The sequence below is a fragment of the Clytia hemisphaerica genome, unplaced genomic scaffold (genome assembly GCF_902728285.1).
Source record: "Clytia hemisphaerica strain Z4C2 unplaced genomic scaffold, Clytia hemisphaerica genome assembly, whole genome shotgun sequence".
NCBI classification, from domain to species: Eukaryota; Metazoa; Cnidaria; class Hydrozoa; order Leptothecata; family Clytiidae; genus Clytia; species Clytia hemisphaerica.
The window spans coordinates 1,011,836-1,026,574 of NW_027103836.1; the positions used below are offsets into that span (position 1 = coordinate 1,011,836).

Below are 14,739 nucleotides of genomic sequence, written 5' to 3' on the forward strand. Positions count from 1 at the left end.
TTTTCCATTTTTTTGAATTTTTCTAAATATATAAATCAAATCAATCAAACATTCTGTCAAGAAATGAGAATTTTATGCGAAAAAGAACCAACAAACCAATAGACATAAAGTTTAAAAAGCCAAGCAGAAAACACAAACACCAAAAACCACTCAAAAACCCAACCAATGCAATCTGGAGTCCCTGACTTGCGACAGGCGCAGCGGCTTTAAACATGTTTTAAGGATGTCCAACACTCAGCCTCCCCCGAGATTCCATAACCCTGAACCGACCCGCAGTCCAAACAAACTAACAAACATAGAAAAATAAACAAAAACTCCCACACAAATACAAAGAAATAATACAAAGAAGGGTAAACAACAGACAAGAACAAGAAAGACAAACGACAAAATACAAGTATCAAAAAACACAAATTTTAAGAAAGTAGGCCCAGAACCCGGTTCGACACCTAAAGTCCGTCCAGCCGTCTGCACGGGAAAGAACGAAAAAGAAAATGACTGAGAAAACTAACATACAATACATAGTATAAAAAAAATGTTTCAATTTTTCAAAAATGCAGTTGCGCTAAAAAACCATTTAAAGATTCTCCGAATTTCATAAAAGTCTCTGGAAATCTATCAAAACACTTTACGATTTGTTTTCGCAAGAAAGATCTTTCAGCTCCCTGATTGAGAATGCGCTTGAAAAGTTCTGAAATTCTGGGAAATTATAGTCTAGAAGTGAAATTATAGTCTAGAAGTATAAAACCTTCAACTACTCAAAATGGAAACACTAAAGACAAAACCCACAAAACAAAAAGACAATACGAATTACAACAAAAATCTAGAATGAACATTCACAGAAAATCAATCAGGTTGGAGTTGAAAAGGAAAATATGATGACATAGAAATCCAATAATACAAAACTAGTGATCTAAAATGACTATAAGGAAGAAGATGGAAAGAAGTAACTCAATATGAGTCAAAAAATATTTCAAGAAAACACATAATCTGTTCCTCATTTTTCGACCTACACAGGCTTTCGGCCTCTTACGAAAATATCCTCCTATGATGGAAATAGGGTTGTGTAAGTAGGCCAAGCAGTGATAATTAGACACCACCACAGATAAAGGATAGTAAAAAGATGTGTTTAGTGAAAGTATAAAACGCGCGCAATAATATAAAATAAACTAAAACGTAAAAACCACGGAACCAGCCGAAGAAACTAAAATAACAATGAGAAAAGAAGTATACTTTCTACTAGACAAAGTTGCCACACCTTTGACACGTTTCTGCCACAATGTTGAAGAAAGCATACTAGAAGAGAAGGAACTGGGATTGGATTGCCACTTTCTAACCCTGTGGCTCTCACATACATTTTACAGTTCAAAGAATGAGATGGAAAGAGTGGGGAAAGAATGAGAATTTAAAAAATCGGACTAGAACCCGGTTTGAAGCCCCGTACACCTGTGACCGCTCATCGCAAGAGCTGGTGAACAAGTGAATCTTGAGAGAGTTGAAATCTTGAAAATTCTGAAAAATGACGAACTATAACCTGTCTAAGACTGCAATCTAACTTTGCGTTCTCAGCACCTTGACTTCGCATTCTTTGTATAAAAACTTTGGCTTTAACTTTCAAGTCCTCGAAAAGTAACGTAGAACGAGCATTTCCTGAGAAGTTTACCAACAAAAGAAGAATAAAAAATCGATTCTGGCAAGTTGCTATCTTTATGTAGCATTCGGACTATAGAAAAAGGAAATGCATCCCGTTTATCAAACAACTTATAAATAAAAATCCCGTCTTTGATGGTAATATCCAGATTTAAAAAAGAAGATGATTACCAGAGTGCTTAGTTTTGAGTTCAAGCTCATCTGGATAGATATCTCTATACACAGACTGAAACAATTTATCGTCATTGATAGCACACAAATCATCAATGAAAAATATATAATTTGGCGAGTCAGGAATCTCACGCGTTTCGCGAGTTTTAATTTTGCGAAAATGGCAAAATTTAGTGAATATTGTGAAATTTAATCTCGCAAAAGTTAATCTGATTAAAGTATTAAAAAGTATTTTTGATTGGTTGAAAAAACATGAGGAGCAACCTCTTATTGGTCAAAGAAAGACAATATCTATTGTTGCGACGACACACATGGTTCAAAGAAAATAAATTTGCGCTCAGTACAGCTTTGGCTATATGAGTGACCTTGGCTTGGCTTAGCTTAGTTGGTAAAAAAACTTGTTTAACAGAGGTTGGATATACATCACGCCTGACACTCTGGCTAAATTGACAGCTTTAAATTATACAGATATGTGCATATGCTTACTCCAAACTTCAAATCAGAGCTTTCTCTGTTCTTTGGTCTGCACCGATATTAATGTGTATAAAATGTATGTGCAAACATGGTACAAGTTCATTCAATAAAGCATTTTATACCTTCACATACGATTGTTTACCATATCAAGCATCAAGAAGGAATGACACCACTGGAAATTATAAAACTTCTTTTGTACGGAATGTACAACAGGAAGAAAAAAGTTTTGATCTTCACCCCCATACAAAATTTGTTGACATTTTTATCGGCTACGGTTAAATAGCAGCTGCTATGTTGTGAAAAATAACGTGGCAGAAACCCGGCAGAAAATAAGTCGATACTTTTGGAATGGACAAGCTTTATATCTTTCAAAAAACTATGAAAATTGATTTCAAAGCTTCCAGATATTATATTGAATATCAAACATTTTTTCTAATAATACTATTTTATATGAGCTATTTTCAAAATAAACAACATATTTAACCTTTTTCAGGGGGTTATGATTATGCCCCCGCTTCGACTATTGCGGACTTGATGGAACCAGATCACATGTTAAAGATGGTACCCTAAAATGTAAACATTCGAATTTCACTTTCGTTTTCCAAAAAAACTTTTTTAACTTCCTGCAAAAACAAATCTGAATCTTGATAAAAAAGACAAGGACAGTTTCAAACATCATGGGACTTTAAAAGGTTTTATAATGTGTTGATGTACGCTCTTCAAGAATGATCATAGAAACAAACCAGCAGACAAACGAGCCATTATTAAAAGAGCCGATAGAAGAGAAGAAAGATAGAAATGGAAGTACATTTTCTGGAACCCTTGTTTTGCTTGTTGAATTCTTTGAAAGAATTAGTTTCTATTCATTGATGGCAAATTTGTTGCTTTTCTCAAAAGTAATTCTTGGTATATCAAGTGTTAATTCAATAATAATTGTTCTTGTATTCAATGGTGAGTTTTTTGTTTTAAGTCTCAAATACTACTGTGATGAGTGGTCCTAAATCCGACAGCCCTGCCTAATCCGATGGGGTCTTTCAAAGATACAAACTAAAATAAAAACAACCTTTCGCTGTGACGCAATGAAGATACCAAAGTGTCAACTAAACTGAATGATTTGATACACTGAACCAATACACCGTTTAGGAGTCTCGCTTTCTCCACCGTGTTCCACCGTGAAAATGGTAGGTAAAAATGTGCACTTTAGTACTGTGGAAGGAAGATCTAGAGGAAAATAAGTTATGATTAAAAGGAGTTCTTTACCTACCGTTTTTCTGCTGGGTTTCCTTATGAGAACCAAATTTTTACCTACCGCTTTTTTACGCTCTCCCTCGTAGTTTCCCGCGATCGCTAAAATCAAAACAATGGAAAATTGTTTGGACGCCTGCGCAGTCGACACTACTAAACAGTGTATTGAACCAAATAACAATAATTGCTTCTTATACAAGACATAATTTTTTATTACAAAATTGTTAACGTTTTAAACACAAAGCAACAGATTCAGAATAATAGAGATAATCATGATTATTTTATTAAGTTGAAGTTGGTTTGATATTCTACGTTCGACGTTTGATATTCGTTTGATATTCTCAAATTTGCGTTTTGAAGTTTTTGTGACACCTTTTGGAACTGGAAACTATTGGAAGCCAATAGAGTTTATTCTCAAGGGTGTGTGTGCAAGATTTCAGCGCTCTCCGTCGCAGCATGCTCCCTCTAAAAATTTGTAACCCTTAAACCTCATTTCGGCCAAAATGACAAGTTGGGCTCCTGTGGGGAAGAGCGGTTATCTTTGGAATTTGAAACTATTGGAAGCCAATAGAGTTTATTCTCAAGTGTGTCTGTGCAAAATTTCAGCGCTCTCCGTCGCAGCGTGCTCCCTCTAAAAATTTGTAACCGTTAAACCTCATTTCGGCCGAAATGACAAGTTTGGCTCCTGTGGGGGAGAGCGGTTATCTTTGGAACTGGAAACTATTGGAAGCCAATAGAGTTTATTCTCAAGGGTGTGTGTGCAAAATTTCAGCGCTCTCCGTCTAAAAATTTTTAACCATCAAACCTCATTTCGGCAGAAATGACAGTTGGGCTCCTGTGGGGGAGAGCGGTTATCTTTGGAACTGGAAACTATTGGAAGCCAATAGAGTTTATTCTCAAGGGTGTGTGCGCAAAATTTCAGCGCTCTCCATTGCAGCGTGCTCCCTCTAAAAATTTGTAACCGTTAAACCTCATTTCGGCCGAAATGACAAGTTGGGCTCCTGTGGGGGAGAGCGGTTATCTTTGGAATTTGAAACTATTGGAAGCCAATAGAGTTTATTCTCAAGGGTATATGATATGATACAGACATTGAAAGCCTCATTTCTGGGCAGGATCAGTCCGAAAAAGAGCTATGTTTGAAGGAAATCAATCTTTTCTCCTTTCAGTGCAAACCATGGTTGGGCCTCCTTCGTCACTAAATTCTTTGCCCCTGCACGTTTGAAATCAAGCTACTTGCTGCCTTCTTATATAATAATGTAGTCCTCCTCACATAGAGTGCACAACATTAAGATTTTGAGGCTTTATAGGATCACTCACAATCTGGAAATTTACTGAAGCTACCCCCCTTATCCAAAAGTAAGTATAGTAAGTATACTTACATTATATTCAATTCAAAACTTATTTATTCGCCTGCATATCATTAAAAATTTACATATTTAAGTTTGTATAAATTAGGGGAGGGGATGCAGGCCAGGAGTCCATCCAATAGACGTTTCCGTCTAATCATATGGAATGGCTACCTGGACGCAGATTTTTCTTCTGTGGGGTTGATATAACTATTAGAGTAACAATATTTCAATATTCCAAATAACAAAGAAAAAAAAAAAAAAAAAAAAAAAAAAAAAAAAACTCAACGTAACTATCGACAAAAAAAAAATATAGTTATATAAGTAATCTTTTGTTTTAATAAATCAAATTAGAGTATTTTTATATCTATATGGACTTTCATTTTTCTGGTATGCAAAAGGTCAATTTTGAAGGAACTCGCTTATCTTTTTTTTGATCATATATCCAGATAATGGTTGTAGATCGATTTTAGTATGTAATATTAGCTGGTTCCAGTTTAAAAGAGATTGGTACTTAATCGATTTCAATCCATAGTTTAATGTTTTGGCTTTTGGGCGCTCCAAAAGTTTCAGTTCGTTATTTCTAGTAAGATAATTATGAGACAGAGTTTTGAAGTTTAAAATGTTCGTAACAGCTTCAGGAGAAAGATTAGTGAGAGTTTGATGTACGAGTCGGATATTGAACTTTGTTACAGTATGTGGCAAAGTTGGAATATCCAGGTTAATGAAAAGAGGAGCAGATTCTGCATTAAAATCTGAAAAAGTCAAGATGCGCACGCATCTTTTTTGAAGTTTGCCTATTCTAGAGTTTTGAGTGAGACTTTGCCCCCATACGATTATTGCGTATGACAAATGAGAGATATATAACCATCACCTTATTAATCAGTCAGTTAGAGTGTAACGGAAAAAATTTTAGTAAGGGGGAGGGGGTGTGAAATTTTTTTAACCCTTTTGAGGGGGGTTCGAACAGAATTTCCAGGTTAGGGGTAGGGGTTAAAAATTTTTTTTCGATTTTTTTGAAATATCCTCCACTGTGGTGGATACTTTCTGACAACTCCCTAACGTCATATAATTATTTTGTCAATTACAACACAGCTGTTACCTAGGAATAAGTTGATTTGCCCCGTTCCTAATGACTAAAGGAAAGTAATGTATGCTGGAATAATTTGTTATTTAATAGACACCGTTGCGTTTTCATATAACCAACTATTAAATTTGACATTCTCACCCCACTTTGAAACGTTTAGTTCTCAACTGGTTTTTGGTAGGAGGTAAACCAGCAAAATTAAGAGATATGTGAAAACAAATTTACAACAGGGGTTTTGTTTTCTTGCTGTGTTTTGGCATCAATGCAGGATTTCTGAGTATTGAAATTTTTAAAAATCCCAAAACTATTTTCCCAATATTATTATTATTATTATTTAGGGTAATCTTTTATGAGCGTCTCTGACATCTTTAAGCTGGCTCAGCATTTTTTTGGTTTAAAAAAATGCTGTTTAAGCAATATTTACCAAAAAGAGCAATAGTTGCCATTTTTATATAAAATACTCCACTGGTTATCAGATAATGTCTGTGTTGTTAATTGAATACCGTCAACTGCTCTTGGGACTATCTGACAAAACATGGGACGGCAAAATCGACCACCATTTCACCGAACCTCCATAGTCATTTGATTTGAGTTAATGAACGGCGTATTAAAAAATACACGATTTCTCTTTCGCACCCAGTAGGCTTTTAAATCAAAATATGAAAAAAAATCCGTAGTGGAACACACGCGAATGTCTGGAATGAAGAAGACCATATTAGTGGCAAAACAATGGAGCGCTTGATGTCACTCGCGCGGCAAGTTACACACTCATTATTTGTTAATCCAATCGGGAGATAGGCGGTTAGGTGGTTAGGCGGCGGGTGTTCTCTATTTCTCCAATCAGCGTCCGGTCATTTTGAATGAAAACAAAAAAGTTAAAAAGGGCGCACTATCAGTGAAAGTTATCGTGACATGTTATGACAGAAATTATGATTGATAAACTTGGTGAAGTTATCAAAACAAATTTGTTGTCAAAGAGATTTAACAGTAAGTGAAAATACATGCCAGATATCAACAGTCCCATGTTTCGACCAATCGTCCCAAGTTAGAGCAGTTGACGGTATTACCAAAGATTTGTTGTTTGATTGTCAAATTATAATCAAATCAATCAAATATCACGGTAAATTTAAGTTAGATTGTATTTGATTGATTTGATCACCTTCGATTGATTGATCCTATTCAATGATGTTAGATATAGGTGTTTGATCTTGTTCAGTTAATTTCAGATTGTTCAATCAAGCGATAAGGCATGTCCGTCTAGTTCATGTTGTTCAGCCGAAAATAGCACCCTTCCAAAGGTAGACGACTGGAGTCGTTTGTAATCCATGTAATTAATACAGTAATATTGGTGTTGTATAAAAATGTGAGAATTGTTACGTGTCAATATCAGTTTATATGAACAACTGAACTCCCCTGGTGTTCCTGTCTTATAGTGGGATCTCATTCCGGACACGGAAGAGCAAGAGCTTGTATTTTGTACAAAGAGCTTTTCTCAGAACGGAAAGGATTTTCTTGAACGGGTGTGTGAATCAATTTAATCAATCAAAACTTATTCAAATGTAATCGAACAACTACCTCTTTTTTTTGTAAAGTCCAAAGCTTGGATATTTCCAACAATGTATTTGAGTCAGCTTGCCTAAGGTGGTAATAGTTGGCAAGCAGTGGTTTTGCTTCAAAAGTTTTGAAAAAGATTAGGTGGTAATTTCTTTTCCTGTTTTCGTCCCTTTTTTTTACACTATAAAAGAGAATGTCGCTTTGTTTTGACAAAACAGTTACTTCAAAGTTTTAATTGCTTAAAAATATATAATATTTTATGCTGACACGTGTGCTCTATTAAAAAACGTATTATATAGGAGTTGCTGAAAATAAATTTCATAGTGTGCAGAGGGGTCTGAACCCCCCCATTAATATTTCATCCCCCCCTATAAAGGTATCCCCCCTATTTTTAAAATTTTTTGATCCCGCACCATTTACAGGGGTCCGAGCCCCCAACATATAATTTGTACTCCCAGTATTGGGGAAGAATTTTGATGAATGAAATATATTTTTCAGTGTGAATTCGTACCAATAGTCAATGAACTTGAAAACACTAGCAAATAAACAGTAAACTAATAATAGTAAAACCAAAAAGTTACTATCCCCCCCATTTTTATTTGACCCCCCCCCCCTATAAGCTCAAACCCCCCATTTTAACTGGAAAATTGCCCATCCCCCCTATAAAGCCTTCCTTGAAAACTTGGATCCCCCCCCTTAAAAAAGGGGGGGGGGGTTCATACTATGAATTTGGAACAATAAACTCAAGATAAAATTATTTTCACCGTTGACCATTCGTTTCAGTTTATCACTTGGTTATTTTTCAGGATTTTCCTACTTCCTCTCACTGTTTGGACGATGGTTTGCTGACTCCATATTCGGACGTTTCCACGCAATATTTGGTTCCGTTTTGTTCTATAATATTGGCAATGCTGGTATTGTCGTCATAGCTTATATTATGAAGAAGGAAAATTATGATTACTATCCCCATTTCTTCATCATATCACTTATTTTTATTTCACTCGGAGCGTCAGGAATGAAAGCAAACATCTCAACATTTGCTGCAAGACAAGTGATTCACTTTGGTGATATACACGTCCGAAAACTGTTCAATCGTTTTTACTGGTTAATTAACTTTGCAGCTGTAATTTCATGCACATTCGTTGCTTATTTGCAGTTACAAGATTTCTTATATGGGTATTTACCTGGACTTTGTGGCACAGTGTTGGCTACTATAATATTTATCTGCAGTAAACGATATTTTGTGATCAAAAGAAGTAACGGCAGCCATTTAACAGATATATTTAACATTGTGACTCAATCAATAAAGCGTAAATACAAGTTTCAGAAATCAATTTCTGAGGAGATTCCAAAGCACACAACTTTGGATTTGCTAGAGTATGGACATATTATGTTCGGAGGGTCATATTCAACAGATCAGATTGATATCGTTCGATCATTTTCGAGGATTCTGCTTATCTTTATGACGTTGTTGGTCTACTGGACAATATATTTTCAGGTAAGGGATTTTCTCCTAATTCTTATTGAAAATCTCTGTTTTAGCCTTCTTTGTTAAAAGTTCATAGTAATTTTGTAAAAGTTCCGATAGGAAAGATAAAGCAAACAATCAAATCACTTAGAGAATTTCAAACTGCTGAGAATTTCAAAATTCTTTCCCAGTTAGTTTTATTTTTCTTGGAGACAAGGAAAGGATTAAAGAGAAACACATGCTACTTCGATTTCAAATAATTTCAATTCAATGTTAATTATGTTTCTTTATCTTTAGATGCCGTCGGTCTTTTTTTTCCAATCGCATTTTTTCGATTTGAAAATTCGAGGATTCCAAATACCGGCTTCTGCAATGAACTTATTTGACACTTTTTCCATTCTTTTGATGATACAAATCATGGAACATTTGGTATACCCTTTCTTTCAATACGTCAACATTCATCTAACAACTCTACGTAGAATGGGATTCGGATTTTTCTTGGTAACTCTTTCAATGGTATACGCAGCTCTTATTGAACCATATCGGAGACAGAATGTGGATTTTCAAAACACGAATATTATAATGAATACAACGTTTCATTGTTCAAATTATACCGTATTATGGCAAGCACCACAATTCGTTTTGATTGGATTTAGTGAATTCTTCACCAGTATTTCCGGTAAGTTTTTTTGTAGGAAAGAAAAGAATAAGAGAGGGATAGGTTATCAGATGTCCCAGTGCTAAAGTTGATATAGTTTTCTTTCAATAAAAGTACATGACTTAAAGTTTCGTGCTTTTGGGTGAAATGTGCTACGGTTTTTTTATGCAGCACAGTGGCCACTTCTCCCTTGTATATTGCGCTGTTCTTTTTTTAAATCCATACAGGGGGTGAACGTACCTTTTCAATCCAAAAATAACTCTTGAAAATGTGTGATACCCTCTGGAAAATATGCTAAAATAATTGGAAAAATTCTTCTTTATGGGGTGGACGAATTAAAATCAGATTTTTACACCTTAGAAGTTTTTGAATATTATTTTCGCCCTGGAAAAATGAAAAAAGACTTTTCTTAGAACTCCCCTGAAACTTCTTTTTAGGATTACCCCCTGGAAATGTATGGAGATAAAATGGAATGGCCAATTATTTACCGTTGAAAATTAGGTTCTAGTTGTGTAAAAGAACTATGTACCACTGTTACTGTTTAACAATATTTTAGGTTTTTGACTCTAAACACGACTAAAGAAAAGCCAGTATTTCATTTTTTGTGACTTTGAGGGACTTGGAAATGAGCCAGAGTTGTTCTTAATGAAAGATCGTAAGCTAGCACTTGAGTTCAAATAGCACTTTTCTTGTTTTCGTATTCGTAAAGTTCGAGACATCTCTGTCTCACAGCACCGATAGCCCCGGGGATAGAAATTCTATTGTTCCAAGCTTAAAAAATCCAGTTGGGATGGTTTTGGATTACAATTTTTCCATTTAATTTCGAATGGGGATGAAATCAAAGTCAATTTGCCACTAAGGGTGAAACTGTACGGTATTTTTCCACAGGGAACGAAATTTTGGCCAAATTTTGTAGTGTGGCGGGGGTTCCACCGGTTCTGTGACACGGAGAATGAAAGGTAACAATATATTTCCCTTTCCTTTTTCAGGTTTAGAGTTCGCTTATTCTCAATCACCTCGTTATCTTCAAGGGATCGTCATGTCATTATTTCTGACTACCTCTGGTCTTGGTGCTTTCTTGGGTGCATTGATCGTCAAATTGACGTCTGTATACAAAAAGGAATGGCTGTGTGAAAACATTAATAAATGTTCGTTAGAATATTATTACTATCTTCTGGCTGGTTTATCGCTACTAAACTTATTAATTTTTATGGTTGTTTCGAAAAACTTTTCTTATTCCGTACCATTTATTGGGACTATTTCACATTCTCGATCGTCCAGATCCTTGGCCACACCTACTGATATTTCTGATATCACAGATTTAGCTTCGGATGCAAATGGCGTAAGTTCACGGATTGATTTGAGTAGACAGTCATCTTTTGAGGATGTCGATTCAATATCTCGCTCAAGTAACGACTGAACTGGGTCCTTAATTTATTGAATCCTATTCTATCGCTACAGGATTTTTTTACGTTTTTTACCCGTACATACTTAAGTGGAAACTCAAATGATTTGCGAAAGAACTAGTAACCTTCGTTGAATTAAATAAAGGCACGAGTTGGAATATATAGTTTCTGAAAACAACAACATGTATTCATCCCTCTCAATCAAAAACCCACTCGTCGTGTTATAGTTGTGTTATGGCAGAAACTGGCTTCAATTCAGCATGTCTATTGGGGGGGGGGGGGTGGTTAAAATACACCTCAGAGTTTCGAAATCATATTTTATGTAAAATTTAATTGAGCTTGATAAGTTCTTGTCACTTCTTTATTCCTTGTGAACATGGTATCAATGTTTATCTTTTATTAGTCGAGTAGAGGAAAATACTGGGTGGTTCAAAGAAAACTTCAGATGTTTGGTAACGCCTTTGAGCAGAATGGATCAAGAATTTGAATTTTCAGCTGTTACTTTTTAAATTTGGTTCAGTTTTTGAAGAGTTATTTTTGACTTTAAGTGACCATAGCTTTTGAACCAATTGTCCAAGTGTAAAAAATAATACATCAAAATTTAAGTTAGGACCCCCAATTTCAATAAAGCACGTTCGATTTTACTGATCATTACAGATCAAAGACATCATTGGGCTCTTTCAGAAAAAATTTGAATGTAGGGGGTGGAGGATATGACATTTGGAAATTAACACCCCGGACATTGTGAATTTTGACCCCCCGGACAAGCATCAGTTGACCCCTGGACATTAAAAATCACCCCTAATCAGAGAAAGTTTGTCCCTAAAACAAGGCAAATTTCGCAGATTTTTCACTACCCCCTGGACAAAATATCCAATATATCCTCCATCCCTGATGTACAAAAGTTTTCTGGAAGATCCGGTTTTAAATTAACGTTCGGTAAGGTTGATAAGACGTTGAGTGAACGCCGATGTTTTTAATTTCACAATAGGTAGGTAATAAATTAAATTTTACCTTTGAGAAACGTTAATTGTTCTATGCAAATACATATTGTAAAAACAATAAATTATTATGAAATAATAGAGTAGCTTTTGATTAAATCTTACTATACTAAATGAGTTTATGAAAAATGTCTGTAACGCTAGCCCAGTAACATATGTTAAGGTTTCTAAAATTTGAACGCCGCGGCTGGAAAACCTATCCACCTTCGATACAAAAAGTCTCGCGCTAAGTTTGACAGCCAATTCGATTGACTTCAAAATATGCCAATTTTGCCTTGTTTGCCAATTATTTTACATTCGATTGACAGAAATTTGGCAAAGTTGGCAAAATTGGAGTGCCATAAATGCCAAATAAAAAAGAAGTGGTGAATCTGGCATTCTTGGCAAATTTGGAACTTACCTCCATACGTCTCCATACAAAACACTGTTCCCACGAGACCTGTGTTCTTTTCGGCTCCAATTTTGCCACTTTTGCCAAAGTTTTTGAAAAATAGAAGACCTTCCAATGCTAAAGCAAAACAATGCCGATCGGCAATTTGATTGGTTAAAAAATCGTTCGCTTTACAAACGCCGACAGAAAACTGCTGACTAAGCATCACAAAACGGAAATCATAATGGCAGAGTAGCGATGTACAAATTTGCCATGAAGCTGTGATCTTTTGACATTGAAATTGTGGATTTGGCAAAGTTGGTGAGTATGGCAAATTTGGAAGTCAATCGAAAGGGCTGTGACATTCGTAGAAAACTCGGATTAGAGAAGACTCTACACTGCTATTTGTAAACGAAAAAAGTTCTGACGTCAATTTCTTGAAAAAGTACTGCGACGTCACAAAGTTTCAAATAAAAAGGTGTGGCATTTTTGTTGCACGATTTCGAATTATTTTATATCAACACTCGCAACAAAATCCAACATTGTTGTTTGATGATTAAACTTCGTCTAACATTATTTAAAAAAGGTTTCAATGTTGGTTGCATTGCATATGCGCCGGTCTTAAGCTGTCCGCATGTGAAGCCAACAAACGGGAAAACCTTCAGTGCTCGATCGCAAAGCGCGAGCCTCTCCTTCACAACTAAGGCTTTTTCTTTTCCTAGAAGCAACCCTCTCACCACCTCAGACACCTTTGGGCGTCTGCAACGACGGGTACCCTCGATAATTTTAACAGGGTCACTATGGCATTTCATTGAACACAAACTTCCGTTATCTTAAAAAGACATATAATATCATCGAGGCTTACAGACACAAAATTTTGACTAATGTAGAAAGTTTAGAAGTATAATTTTTATTATTGTATTCGGTATTTTAAGCCAAAACGATGTCAGGCATTAACCCACATTATAGTATTTTAAAGGATTTTGATGTGCAAGCAAAACCGTTAACCGGCGTTTGCGACGACGGGAACCGTCTAGTTATTTTCTAAATTATTTTATATTTCACTTTATTTTTATATTCAGTCATTTTTACCCTTTTTGTTTTATATAGTTCATCTTTGAATTAAATTGATAAAAAATCTTGAAAAATATCACGTCATCATCATTATATATTTTATCCATGTGACTTTTTGATACCATTCCCACCCTTACTTGAATTGAAACTTCGAAACGATGTAAAACTTTTTTCATGTCCAATTTTTAATTTTTCAATACTTCAAAGCCATATATAGTTGAGGCTAAATTATTCGATGTTCTATTACTGTAATCGAATCGATACGCGCAATTATTCGGTAATATTGATAGTCACCGTAAACAAAAAAACTCTTAAACGAATTAGAGAGCGTCAACTGTAAATAAGCTTTCAGATACTTTTTTAAACGAATGAATATTTGGATTTATAGATATCTTGCTATTCCAGATGGAGGGTTTGAGTAATGCAATGTAATACGATGCTAACCGAACCTTATCCTTATCGATCACATTGTGTTTGTGTTGCAAGGGAAGATAGTGGAACGGTATAAGGCCGTGTTTTTTACTGTATTAAAACTATGTTTTGGATCGCCTTCAGTTATTGTGAGATAGTTCCCTTTTAAAATAGGAAGATGAATTTTTAAATAGCCTTAGAGCAATGTTTGTCTAAAGTCAGGAGTAGTCCCTAAATGATAAAGAGGAAGGGTGTGAGGAAATCACCTTGAAGAGCACCATGTCACGTTAAAATCATCAGACATTTGTCCGTGAACAAGGATAGCGCTTACTTTGAAATGTGGCAAAGTGCATCGACAATTTCGATAGGGAAACCATTGCCATAAATGGTTTAGGCAATCATTCAGGGATATCTAAGTCTGGAGATCCATACTCACTACACCCCTGTCTCAGTGCCCCGGTAAAACTTTTTCCCTCAGTGGGGATGAAAATTTCTATCAAAATGCCAATGGGGATAGAAAATCTATTGTTTCCAGCTCGAAAATTCCAGTGGGGATGGTTTTGGAGTGCATTTTTTTACATTCAGTTTTCAATGGGGATAAAATCATAGAGCAATTTCGGGGTTGAAATTGTAGGATATTTTTTCCACCGGGGACGATTTTTTGGCCTATTTTTCCACCGGGGTGGGGGGTCCACCGGGTCTGTGACACAGGGGTGTCTCTCTCTATTCAAACTTACACCACATAAGCAAAAATCCCATCAGAAGCTACTCTGTTGTTTCTATATTATTATTCCTTTTAACTAAATGTTATACTTCGAAACCACACG

General features: G+C 35.5%; 1 protein-coding gene across 1 annotated transcript; it reads left to right on the top strand.

Annotated features, from left to right (window-relative positions):
- Positions 1-2,824: 2,824 nt before the first annotated feature.
- LOC136807139 (solute carrier family 15 member 4-like) lies at positions 2,825-13,560 on the top strand. The gene is made up of 4 exons (XM_067063717.1): positions 2,825-3,243; positions 8,331-9,022; positions 9,290-9,671; positions 10,640-13,560. The coding sequence occupies exons 1-4, from the start codon at positions 3,018-3,020 to the stop codon at positions 11,068-11,070; spliced, it is 1,731 nt and encodes a 576-aa protein (XP_066919818.1). The 5' UTR covers positions 2,825-3,017; the 3' UTR covers positions 11,071-13,560.
- The last annotated feature ends 1,179 nt before the right edge of the window (positions 13,561-14,739 follow it).

Excerpts from the sequence above, each read along its gene's own strand:
- LOC136807139 (XM_067063717.1), top strand. The coding sequence starts at position 3,018 with ATGATCATAGAAACAAACCAGCAGACAAACGAGCCATTATTAAAAGAG. Across the intron at positions 3,244-8,330 it reads AATTGTTCTTGTATTCAATG|GATTTTCCTACTTCCTCTCA; the intron begins GTGAGTTTTTTG and ends GTTATTTTTCAG. Across the intron at positions 9,023-9,289 it reads ACTGGACAATATATTTTCAG|ATGCCGTCGGTCTTTTTTTT; the intron begins GTAAGGGATTTT and ends CTTTATCTTTAG.